The sequence below is a fragment of the Poecilia latipinna genome, unplaced genomic scaffold, assembly GCF_001443285.1.
Source record: "Poecilia latipinna isolate Pla-1442-1.1 unplaced genomic scaffold, P_latipinna-1.0 Scaffold323, whole genome shotgun sequence".
NCBI classification, from domain to species: domain Eukaryota; kingdom Metazoa; phylum Chordata; class Actinopteri; order Cyprinodontiformes; family Poeciliidae; genus Poecilia; species Poecilia latipinna.
The window spans coordinates 186,580-199,802 of record NW_015112939.1 but is presented as its reverse complement, the minus strand read 5'-3'; the positions used below and the strand labels follow the sequence as shown (position 1 = coordinate 199,802).

Here is a 13,223-nt window from a genome sequence, read left to right as displayed (position 1 = left end):
TTACACACACCCAGCTGTCCTAGCAAACAAAAGAATAACATGAACCCAGAAGGTTTACAGATGATGTTTCAGAAAAAAAAAGCATAAAATTTAATAAATACATCCACTGGGTCTTCTCACTAACCATTCCTTCATTTCTAGCCTTTTCTCTGTTTTTTTTTTTTTTTTTTTTACATTTACATTCTTTTTGTCCACAATCAACACTGTCAAGGCTCCTGAGCATTTACACACACTCACACACACACACACACACACAAAAACATATTACACACACAAAGAACACAAGACATGAGATGACAAAAGGTGCTCCCTGAAATACTAAAAATAAGCATTTACAAATGTGAGCACAATATTTTTGTTTCCTCTCTCTTTGTAAACATGGACTATTTGATAAACCTACTTACCAAGCCATTTAAATTCACATATGGATTTACAATCGGAAAGCAAAGAGACATGAAGAAGCAAAATAAATAGGTCTTGATTTCTACTGGTTACAGTTTGGGCTCGTTGCTTGATGGACAACTTAGCCTGTCTTGCCTTAACTACGTTTTAACAATAAACAAAAAAGACACAAGTCTCCTGTCAGTCTGTGTCTCTTGAGGTCAGTCATCTGTTTTAGCCACAGGCCCTCGGGCAGGTCAGCGCTGGTAGTGTGGTACGGCGATGTGCTGGCGGTGGTAGCTGCTCTGATGGGTAGGGTAGAGGAGGTCCGGGGTCTGCGGGGCCAGCCCGGTGCACAGGGGCTCGTGGCTGCTCAGCACTGAGGACAGGTAATTGGCCTCCTCTGTGAGCTGCTTCACCTCCTTCCTCAGGGCGGCATTCTCCTTCTCCAGGTTTTCGCTTTCCTGGAAACACACAGGGACAGGACTGTTAGATCTGAGCTCAAAATAGCAGAAAGTGGTTCTACGCTGCAATGCCAAGCTAGATAAATGATCAGCCAAACCAGTTGTTTTTAGGCTACCTTACATGATCTTGTGCTTAAGCAAGTCTTTTCAAATGTCTTGGCCAAAAGCAAGAAGTAAATCTCCTGTGACTCTATTAATGAGGGCACAACAAGCATTGACTGGTTACCACATCAAGGTTTTAAAAAGTTATGGTTTCAAAACCGCACTGCTCCAATATTCCGTTTCAAAGTCTTTTTAAAATGCCGTAAAAAAGTGTCAGAGTGACTGGAGTTGTGTCTGCTGGATGGAGCACGGATCGGAGTGCCCCTTCCCAACGTGTTGCTGAACATAGTTGGTGCGCTTTTCGCGCACTTGCAAAAAAAGTCAACTTTTCATTGCGTGGAAGGTTATGCTTGCAAAAAACACAGTTCATAAATAATATAAATAACATTAGTAGGACTATAAATAGCTATATTATTCCAATGGATGTTGGGATAATTGTTTCTTAGATTGTGTCGTACCATTCTGTTTTTGTTTGTCGGTATATGCTATCGGAGTTTTGCTCATTTTGTGCTTGACTTTTTCTGGAATGAAACAACCAAAACTTCTACTCAAAGACATACGAACCGTGCATCAATTGGTAGCCACCAGAGGGGGGCATTTCACACCAGATTTTACATGAATGCAGCTATTTTCTGTTGTCTGCTTATAGTCTGCTATGAAGAAACGTGATTATATGAGTCCAGCACATATGTAGCAGCTGGAGGTTACTTAGTGTTATTTCAGTTTGAATGTAGGTGGCCCAGGCTGACAGAAGAAAAATACATGGAGTGTCAGAATAAAACGGTTCAGATAATAAAATACTACTCTGTTAAGGAATAAGTGAGATTTTAGGATTTGCATACCCATTTATCACAATAACAGCAATGTGAGATGAACTCATAGCCCATGGTATAACATGGAAGCATAGGGACAAAATGGCAATATGTATTTTTAAAATAGAGATATGGGGATTGACTAAAGGAGCAGTGTGACCCACAGCACACATAAACATTGCTGCTGGTACTGGTACTTTTGAATGGATTTGGCTATGGTTACATTCTCTGTCTTAATTACATTTTCTTTTCAACTTCACTCTGACGTTTTACATCAAAACTGGAAAAAAAAACACAAGTGTTACTAAATGTATGTGAATGCGTTTTCTTCCTCTTATTTCTACAGTTTTAACAGTTTTCTAAAAATGTAAAGTATAAGTTTTGTTTTAAGAGGAACGGGCATAAAAGAAAGAAGAAAGCGCAGTACCTTTAAAATACTATTGAAATCTAGGACAGTGTCTTTAAAGAAATTTATTGTATCACAACATCTTGCATTTTTCTTTTTTTTTTTTTTTTAGCTACAATACAACTATGAGGGATTTCTTTGTGTGGCCTTTAGAAAAAAAATAATACCTTATGATGCAGTTCTTCTTAAAATTTAGGTCACAATTTCATTTCTCCTTTTCTGATCATCTTTCATTTCAGAGTAGGGTTTTTCAGGAATGGTGAAGTACGCCTTTGACAAAGCTGGAAAATCTCTAACTTCCCTCACAAAATTCCTGGACCATCAAAACCACAAAATGTAAATTTATATAAACAACACAACTCTTCCAAGAAAACCAATTATCACTGTTTGATACATCTTGGTTGCCGAATCTGTACATCCAACCCAAATTTCCATAATATTATACGCAAAAAAAAAAAAAGTAATCTTGCACAAACGCTTAAGTTATTATTTAAATAATTTAAGATGTTTGCTTCCTGCTACTCATTGAATCTCCCTCGACACTTGGAGGAGTCCCCCAGGGAATGCCTTCATCCCACACACAAAAAAAAAAAATAAAAATAAAAATTCTGGTCAAACCAAAGGCCTTTATAACTGTTATAGGAGATACTAAAGTAATGTGCTCAGCATGAGTTTGTTGACTTATAATCATGTTAACAGGATAGTGTGTTAGCATTCTGCTAAAAACCACCACTATGCATGAAATATTTCAGCCCAGAACAACTCATCAGTTCCTTGTGTGTGGACTATCATGCAAATAATAGCTGGCATTTTCAACTAGCAGTAGACATCGAATATGTTTTAGCTTAAATATGAACAAGAATCTTCATTTCCTGACTATAAAACACATTATAACACAATTATTGTGAATGAAATGAAGCATGTATCATATACAGGATATAGACATGTAAACATCTGAGCTACATAACAAAATGACAATACAATGCAAGTCACCTAATATAATGAAACCCATCTATAACAATTTACAGGCTCTAGATGTTGTTTAAATATGTAGTTGTTGTCAAAGTTTTGTACTTTACAGGCGTTATTGTTTTCCTAAAATGGTCTGCATCATTTATGAGCAAACTGTGATATAAGATAAAGTAAACTAACTCTTTTTATTAGGTCAAATTTCGAGAGTTTCTACTTTTTAATTTTGTTTTATCCTACTAATTTATTCTGTGACAACAGTTTTCATTTGGAAGTTATGTGCACAAAATGTAAATATTTTGTTAGGTATGAGAGTATTATTCATTTCATTCAAACAATGACTAAACAGGGTGTTTTTTTAAGCCAAACAAGTCAATAAAAAAAAGATGTAATCTTTACTTCTACACTGAAATTAAGGAAAGAAATTAAGTGACTTTGGAGTCTTCTTTATAGTGCTGTCAGACAGAGCATCAACTGTGTTGCAGAAGTCTGGAAAAACAAGAGAAACCACCTGCAATGTCTTGCAGCAGCATCACAGTGTGAGAAGTTACCATTCATAGGGTTTGAGAGTTTGACTTTCCAAAACAGCTTAAAAAGAGTTAATTCTACGTCACAACCAGAAAACTTTTTTTTTTTTTTTTCCCTTTTTTGTGTTTTTTTTTTTTTCTTCTTTACCGTCTATGTGTGGGGATTGTGGAGCAAAAATCTTCCACTCAGGTACTATAAAGGTCATCTCACCATGACCAAAACCTTCAGGTCCTTACTGTCAGAGAAGCTCTGGGTAAACCCCATGTACTTGCGTCACTTAGCCAAATACAGCCCACTGCTATCAGGGCTTTACAAGAAGTGACAGCCCTTTTTTTCTCCCCTGCTGCCCACGACACACAACATTCAAACTCATTTACAGAGAAAAAAATACTACAGAAGAAACAGGAAATAAGAGACTGTGTCACAGCAAGGGAAAAATTCACCTTCCTGTTTATCTAGCGAGACGATGAAAGCAAAACCACAGAGCATGTTCTGTGGTCCCCTGGTGTTCTTTGTGAATGTGACAGGGTTTTAAACAGATTGATAAAATGCAGCATGTTTCACTGGAAGTAGTGTCATGCATTCAGATCTGTTTCACAGAATCTACTATGCCCTACGATGTGGCTTTTCTGAAGGTCAAAATCTCTCCGAATTATCAGATAAAGTTCACAGAAGTTGATGTTCTGAAAACTGAAAACAGAGTGGCGGCAGCAGAGCACGGTGTTAAGGTACAAATTGTCCTTTTTAAAAAAAAAATATGAAAAAAGGTTAAACAGAAGAAAATCAAATGTAGCTACTTTTGATGTTATGCAGACCTGAACCTGGAGATCCATGTAAGTCATCAACACAGATGACAACTATCACATAAAATTAGCTGACTGAACACACACACTCTTGCCATTGAGCTCGGCAGGGCTGCAGTCTTTGGCGCTGGATTTTTGATTGCCCACACGTGTTAATTTATTCCTTAATCTTCTGCAAACACATAGAGAAGCACCCAAGCGTGCAGCCCAACAGAAGCCATGACACATCACCACATGGTCAGGTAGCATTTTGTAAATATAGCACAAACCTATTCGCAGAGACATAAAGTTCTCTCGTAATGGGAATGCTGTACGTTAAGGTAAAGCTACCTGTTCTGGGCATTGCTTAACATATCCTGTAGTTAAATCTTTGTCGGTTAGAGCACGTTTTGAAAAATAAGATAATCTGCATCTCATGTTTCTGCTGCTGCGTGTGATGTTTGTGGCAAAGTTTTTGGCTTCCTCACCAGGTGAAGGCTGTCAGCTTTCTGAGTTTGCCTCATCCGGCTCTTCTGTGCAGCGATACGGTTCTTCTCTCTCCTCATCACTTTCTTCACGTCATCCGACGAGCTCTGGCAAAAACACAACCACCTTTCAGTCGATGCAACGTATACGAGGACAAAACCACCCAAAACCTCCTATCTATCACTGGTGGCTGAAAATTGGAGTGTTATGTATGCCAATGGCAGTTTGGCAGGAGATTGAGTTTGCATAGAGCCCAATGTGAAGGGTAGGATCAGGGAGTGGCTGAGTCTTCGGTTAGGTGTAACGCACACCCTGTTTCATGTCCCTAACGCTTTTGGTATCACAATAACTAATCCTTCTCTAAATGCTGATTCAGTTGTACATCAAAGAGACAACTCTCTCTTTGTTTGTCTGGTAATGTAGCCTGAAAGCCACCAGACGCTCCCATATGAACTGCCATGAACACCAAAGGCTTGCACACGTGAAGGCAGAAGGATGACAGTCACATAAATGAGTTTTCCTGACAGCGTTTAGATCATTCACAGTTTCGAGAATTGCAAAACAAAAAAAAAGAAAAAGAAGAAGAAGAAGAAAAAGAAAAAAAAAAAAACAAGGATTCCCACAGCTTGGGCAAGTGATGAATTGTGCAATTCAAAAAAGCCTACACTTGATGCGAATCATGCCTCCAGCCCATGTGTGCAAGTGAAACACCCTGACAAGCTGTGAAAAAAAAGAGCTACCAAAGACAGGAGCCTCGATGGCCACAAAGTGTGCATGAAGCACAGAGAGCGATCGAAGAGACAGATGTTTGATATATATGTGTACTCTTTCAGTAAAACTATTTGGAGATTATCTGAAAAGGTAAACAAAAAATTAAAAAAAAAATAAATAAATAAATGAGACACTTACCGGTCTGCTTCCAGGTGATGGGGACTTGTAGCTTGCGTCGTTGCTGTCAGAGCCCTGAGCCATAGCCAACCACAGCGACTGAAAACCGGTGTCTCTGTCCACTTCTGCTTTGGGTTTCTGAAAAAGTGTGTATGGGTGTGTGTGTGTGTCAGTAAAGGAAAGTCTTTGTAGAGCTAGTTTTGAGCAGAACTTGGCTTACCGCTTAATGAGCAATGAGTCTTTTTCTTCCCTCTTTTCTTTCCCTCTCTGACACTCCTCCTCTTTCACCTTCTTTCTCATTCTCTCTCTCTCTCTCTCTCTCTCTTGCTCTTTCGCTCTCTCCCTTTCTCTGTCTCTCTCACTCTCTCACTCTCTCTCTGTCTCACACACATACACACACTCACACACACACACATGCACATATACACACACTGTGAGAGTTGTATACCTAATTATCTATATCTGATGTGGCTTCTGGTAAGAATCTGGGTAAGTTGCATTAGACTGGAAGTCACATGTCTGATGGAAAGTTTGAACTCAAACTAATTGTGTAAATTCCTGAGAAATAACTTATCACATTCATTTCAACTCAACACCTTCAGGATATGAGGAACTTTGTGTAAGATTACAAAAACAACAACAACTTAAAAACAGTCAGCTTTCTACAGGAGACAAATGTTTTTCTTTTGTTTGTTTTGCTGTTTTTGTTGTTGTTGTTGTTTTGTATTTTTTATTTTTTTATTTTTTTGTGCAGCCTTACTTTAATGTCTGTAGGCAAGTATCAAACTGACATCAAGGGTATATCTTCTTCCCCTTTTTTTGGGGCAGTCGCATATGATGCTGCGTTTCGACTCAGTCCTCCAGGGACGCCACATCCCAAACCTCTGGCATGGGTGACTGGGCCTCGAATATCGACACGTCTAATGGTGATTTCCACATTCTGTGCCACGCCGTCTCGCTTTGCGACACACCAGCTGCAAATAAGTGAGGGCGCCATCGAGGCCTCGCGGCATTGAGAAATGCTAAAGGGGCTCCCCAAAAACCCACTCACAGTTCCTTGTAGCCTTTTCACTGTAAATGATGCCGCAAGTGTGGGGATTGTCTGAGAAAAAATGTAAATTTGGTGGAGGTTTACGGCCTCTGTGGGGGCAAAATATACTGGAAATGTATCAAATTTTGCCCTTGAATCCAAGCATTCTTTCATGTGGCGTTATTCTGAAAAATTATCGCCCCCCCCCCCCTTTGTCATAGCTAAATACGATTATCAAACTAATTTTGATATTAGATAAAGATAACTTGAGTCCATAAGGAAAAAATTTTATTAAAAGCTATATCGTGAGTCTGCAAAATAATTGCCCCACCGGAACCTAATGGCAGGTTTTGCAGCCCCTGCCAGCACATTAAAGCATTTTTGATAACTGGCAATGAGTCATCACTGTGAAAAAGCTTTGGCCCACTCTTCTTTGCAGAATCGTCACAATTCAGCCACATTGGAGGTGTTTTGAGCATCGAGGTCACTCCACGGCATCTCAATCAGATTCAAATTTAGTCTTTGACTAGGCCACTCTAAAAGTTTTACTTTGGTTTATGGGAACTTAGCAGAGGTGGATTTGGTATGCCTGTAATCATTGTGCCCGTTGCAAAACTCAAGTGTATTTGAGCTTAAGGTTATGAATGGATATTCTCTGACAGGAATTTCCCGGTGTCGTTTATCGTTCAAGGTTTGTCGCTCTGTCAACTACAGTTGTCCCAGACCATCACTCTACCACCATCATGTCTGACTGAAGGCATTGTCTTTTTCCTTTTCACAACAGATGTAACAGGATGCACATGCTCCAAAAATCTCCACTGTCAGACCACCAGACGTTTTACCAAATGTCTAAGGGCTCATGAGTATGTTCTTTTGGGAAATATAAGATACATTTTTTGATGGGGTCAGCAGCCATTTATGCCTTAGAGCTCTCCCATGGAGGCATTTTTTTCCCTTATTGTTCCTTTCTCATCATTCAAACATGAACACTGACCTTACATGAGGCAAAGGAAGCCTGATGAGTTTTAAAGCATTCTATGAGCAATTTTTGTAAGCCAGCTACTTTTGTGAATATTTTTTTCTCAGTGTGGTTTGTTGGAGGCTATAAGCTTATTAATTGGTTTTAGAACAGTTTTCAGTATAACACCTGTTAACGTCTTGTTTCTGATCCTTTCTTGGATTCATTTATCTTACTTTATTTTGTCAGAGGGGTTCCTTTGTTAATTTTTTTGATCAGGAAATAAATTTTTCCTGAAATCATTATTTGAAATCTGCATGTTTATGTTCACTCAGGTAACTAAATGTTTTGTTTTGTTTTTTTTTTGATGATCTAAAACATTTAAGTAGTACAGAAAAGAGGAACACAAAACATAATATATCTGTTCTTTTTTTACTGCACTGTGAAACCTAGAGTTAGACTAATTAAAAGCTGCAGTTGCCCTTTTACTTGTGATAGGCCCTTTCTTGTTTGGCCCCCGTCACGAGAAAGCATTTGGCGGTGCAAGAACAAGATTTTCTTGTGAGAAAAAAAAAAAGAATCAGGACTAAAACAGCTTTGCTTGGCAGAACAGTCCTCCCACACAAAAACATGTTCCACCATCGCAGGAATTTTGAAGAGCTTGGGCAAGGGCAGACATTTCTAATACTTGGCATTTAAGGCTGTCCAACAGAGTTGAGAGTGTAAGAAAAGAAAAGAAAGGAGAAAAGCTGATTTGTCCAGTTTTGTGGTAACCAGGAGAGAAGCACAACACGGTTCAATACTAACCCAAAACGTGTTTGCTTCTAGAATATTCTGAGAAACCTAGTTACTGAAGAACGTTGCGTGCACACACTCTTGTAATGTGATGTGTGTGTAATCATCCGCATTCTTCTAATACACAAACCTCAGGGATAAACTGCTCTCTCAAGTAGATCTTTCTGGAAAACACTTGCTAAGGAAGCATTTTAAGCACCCTGATAAGTGGTCATTGTTTCTTGGAAGTAGCTGAGGGGAGGTTTCTTTTAAGCTTCTGATTTGGGAAAATGATCATTCAAACACTTCTGAGCTTAAAAATATCAACACTGCTGTTGTCATGTATGAAGTATTTACTCATACACGAATGACATTTATGACTCGTCGTGTCCAACGTGTGAAGTCCAGACAGTGACAGTGTCTGCTGCCACTGTTTTCGCTTTCACAAGCCCGGTGTGCAGTAAAAGAGTAATGTCAAGGTGGAACGTTGGATAACTAAAGTGCTTTGAAAACTACTTTTACATCATGATACATTTTCATCATGTTGTAAAAACAGGGTTTTGCGAATTTTAATGAGATGCTATGTGAAAAGTCAATATGAGGAGTCATATTGTATCATCTTAAAATGGAAAGGGTATGGCACAGCTAAACCTACTGTGCCATGCCGAGACCAGGAGAGGATTCATCAGCGAAGCAGCCAACAGGCTATAATAGCTTTGAAGAAACCGAACACAACAAAACCACACAGTTGTCCTGTTAGCCGAACTGCTAACAGGATAACTATTAGTCACGCACTGCACAAATCTGACCTTTATGGAAGAGGTGGTAGCACCATGCTGAGAAAATATATTAATTCTGCAGGGATACAGAGAAACTGAATTAATTGATAAATGATATTATTCTGATTTAATTTATATGAATATATATTAATGTCTCAGTATGACCCCGTCAGGTCAAATAAAGAAAAAAACATTACATAAATATTAATGCCACAATACAAATTATAAAATCGTCTTTACAAAGACGAATGAAAGGTTATTTGAAACTGAACAGAGCGTCAAAGTTTCTAAAGTTTGATGTAGTGTGTGGTATACTCCAGAAGGAGGCGGTGTTGGACAAGATTCCCACCTGCTTTATGAAGGATTTCGATGAAACAAGAAGCAAGAATGGATGTTAAAGCAGCTTTAAGATGCACAAATATAAATAAGGATTTGATAGTAGTTTATTAATGAGTGCAAAAAGACTGGGTCTCACCGTCTTGCTCAGGCTGAACTGCAGCATCTATTCACAGGGGCGATCCCACTACTGAGCAGTACGGGGGATTTGACCTGCTCCGTTCCCGACCTGGGCCGGTTCACCCCTCCTTAGAAGACCTGGTGGTCCAGGGCTCCCCCAGGAACACCATATCTATACTGAACTTAGTGTGGACCCCTGCTCAACATAGCCCACTGCAGCTCAGAGCTCCTGAGCTCAAGCAATCCTCCAGCCTCAGCCTCCAGGTAGCTTGGATTACAGGTGAGAGCCACCTCACCCGGCAACAAGCAGCTGATCAGATAAGAGCTTGACCAGGAGAGACGAGATGCTAGCAGGAGCGACAAGAGAGGGACACCAAGAGGTGGAGAAGAGAATTTCGCGTCAGCAAGTGTAAAGCGTCCTTTAGGTTTTAAGTTCTCTAGAGGTCTTTTATTGTGAATATTCAACCATTTAGGGTGACTGTTCTTCTTTCTCCCAAAACTGACTGGATAAGGCATTTTAGAGAACCAAATGATGAATGGATGGATTGTTTTGTCTTTATACAGATTGGTTCCTACAAATGTTCAATCCTTTCTTTAATGTCAGCAATTTCAAGAGGAGTTAATGCTGACCCGCAAATCATTACACATAAAATGGCAACCAAGTCTTTTTCCAATGTTTCAGAATCTTTTCAATGTTGAATAATTTGGAGCATTTGAAGGAAGTGGCAAGAAATGATTGTGCCTCCTAGTACTAAGCAATGGTGCAACAGTTGTAGAACTTTATCTACAGGACAAGTTTCAATACAGCTTTTTGAACATACACTAACTCCTGCAACTTTTGGAAAGATACAGGTTGTGTAAAGTGATGTTGTCTTCTGTGAATGAAAGTCATGACATTAACCAATGAAATAAATGTCATGCAACATATGTTCATGTAAATAAATTTACATGATAAGCTTTAATCTTGTGTTTTTTTCAGTGCAATCCAATATTCTAGACAAAACAAGTGAAAATACCTTTCAGACACGTCTGCAAACGAAAGGTTTTGAAAAATCCACAGATTCATAAATAAAGTGTTGTCTTTATATCTCACCACAACGTGGCTCGCCAACTTCAAATTGTACTTTTTGGAGTTTTTTTCATTGGAAACAACTGAGAGGCAGCATGTTTCGGAATCTGTGGCACAGTGTGGAGGGGTGTCTTTGAAATGTTACAGTGATGAGGGTCAGAGAGGAGGACGTGAAGGGTCCTGGCACCGTGCTACGGTCTAGCAGAGAGACTGCATTGTTCTCTGACCTAAATTTTATGACGTGGAACTGCAAGGAAAACGGTCAGACTGAATGGGATGCTGTGCAGCAGAGTCTTCTCCCTCGATGGGCAGACTGTGACTTCACCCAACTGTCAGAAAGTTTTAGTACTGAAGTGTTTCTCAGAAAGGATAAAAACAGAAAAACACAAAGCGTCGTCTCTTTCCCCCCTAAGTGTTACAGTAACGTTTCCAGAACAAAATAAGTTAAATGGCACAAGTGCTTATCCTGCTCTGACTTTAATCAAGTTCATTAGGGTTTATTGGAAGTTGTTTTTTTTTTTTGTTTGTTTGTTTGTTTTTCCCAAATCACATAACATCAACTAATCATTAAAACACATGATGCAGCCTTATGGTCATTCACACAGCGAATAAAACAAAACATGCATTTGAAATTTAGAATAATTCAGCTATAAGGATTAAAACAACAACCAGGATGTTGGCTCATTCACAATATTCAGGCTGGAAATAACAGAAGTGGCATCAGGACATAGGGTCATTAGATCAGTCTATCATCAGGATAACAAGATATTATCTAAGGGAAGCTCATATAGTGTGAATGAAAAACTCTGGAACCAACAGGATCAGTTTTCCACAGAAACCACTGAAGATCATCACCCTGTTACATGAAAAAAAAAAGTTTCTTTTTTATTATTATTTAGATTTTTTTAAATTAGGCTTTATTCTAGGTGGTTGGATCATATGCATTTTTTTTTTTTTAAAAGGGAGCAATTTATTGAATTTATTAGTGAGACTGGTGCTTGCAGTTATGGTAATTACTGGTCAAACAGAGTCTGAAACTTCCTTTAAAAATGACAATTTAGCTGTTTAATTTATATTTTTATTAAAACAGACAGCTCCTGCTTGTTTCTATTTTTCTTAGCTGTCTTGGCCTTCCTTGCCTGTCCATTAAACACTAGCAAAATTTCAAACAGAAAAGGGACTTTCAGTCAAAGTGTTTTTTAGACTCATCAGCATCTCAAAAAAAAAAAAAAAAAAAAGCATCCACATTCCACCAGCGCATTTCTGGGCCTCACATCCTTATTCCACTCACTGCCTTGAAGCTCGTCTCTGTGCGAAGAGGCGGAAGGTGGGTGGAGCAGATAAATCTCATTCTGTTTTTCATCAAGCTGACTTCATTCTTCACAGCCCTTTTGATGAGACAGGGGATCAAACCGGGGTGCAGAGTGGGGTAGAGATTTACAGCTGAGAGAAGTGTGCAGGCTATTACAGCTCAGCACCCTGCTAATGAACAATCACGCTGCGTGGAATCTGTGGATCTCATCAATCCAGGGTCACTTTATGAAAGATGACCACACTCCAACCCTGTCATGTTAAAGGATGGCGAGATTCCTCTTCATTGTCTGGTCAGAATTTATTTTAGATTATTTTTGCGTTTTGTGCCGCGCTACTCAAAGTCTTGATCCATTTTTATTTTTCTACATTTCTCCCAGTGAACTCTGAATCAAGGTCTATTTAAGAGAGGAAAAGAGAGTCTGGTTCCTTGTCGGCAGAATACGAAGAGACATTTAGAAGGTGGCACACCAGTTATCATGTCAGGAGACCAAAACTGAGCCATTTGGCCAACATTCAATAATCCTGCGTGTGGAGAAAAAGCAGCACTGCACGCCACCCCGAACACAATATCATACTGATGAAAAATGGTGCTGGGAGCATTATGAACATGGGTGGAGCTGACTGAAGGGAAAGGCTGGAAGAAAACCAGTCAGAGGCTCAAAAACACTTGACTCTGGGACAGAGGTTCACCTAACAGCAGAACGACAACCACTGACAATACAGCCTAAGCTACAATGGAAAGATTAGATCAAACACAATATGCTAAAATTCCCTCATCAAATCTCCGGCCTAAATCCAGCTGTCTATAGCAAGACTTGAAAATTAATTTCATGATGCCCTGCATCCAAATCTGAATGTACTTGAGCCGTTTTTTGCAACGAAACGTGGGAAAATAAAATTATTTTGACGAGCAAAGCTGATAGAGACACAGTCCAAAAGCTCTGCTGCAATTGCTGCAGAATGCGTCTGCAAAAACATTGATTCAGTGGGATGATTAAATGTATGCAACACTTTTAAAAAGATTC

General features: G+C 39.2%; 1 protein-coding gene across 1 annotated transcript; it reads right to left on the bottom strand.

The window, feature by feature from the left end:
- Nucleotides 1–141: 141 nt before the first annotated feature.
- batf (basic leucine zipper transcription factor, ATF-like) lies at nucleotides 142–6,116 on the bottom strand. The gene is made up of 4 exons (XM_015035097.1): nucleotides 6,039–6,116; nucleotides 5,840–5,956; nucleotides 4,933–5,037; nucleotides 142–845 (listed from the first exon to the last, which is right to left on the bottom strand). The coding sequence occupies exons 2-4, from the start codon at nucleotides 5,900–5,902 to the stop codon at nucleotides 639–641; spliced, it is 375 nt and encodes a 124-aa protein (XP_014890583.1). The 5' UTR covers nucleotides 5,903–5,956; nucleotides 6,039–6,116; the 3' UTR covers nucleotides 142–638.
- Between the last annotated feature and the right edge of the window lie 7,107 nt (nucleotides 6,117–13,223).

Bases quoted from the DNA above. Each gene is read 5' to 3' on its own strand.
- batf (XM_015035097.1), bottom strand. From the start codon at position 5,902: ATGGCTCAGGGCTCTGACAGCAACGACGCAAGCTACAAGTCCCCATCA. The intron at 5,038-5,839 runs GTAAGTGTCTCA...TGTTTTTGCCAG, and splicing joins CATCACCTGGAAGCAGACCG to AGCTCGTCGGATGACGTGAA. The intron at 846-4,932 runs GTGAGGAAGCCA...GTGTGTTTCCAG, and splicing joins AAGCTGACAGCCTTCACCTG to GAAAGCGAAAACCTGGAGAA.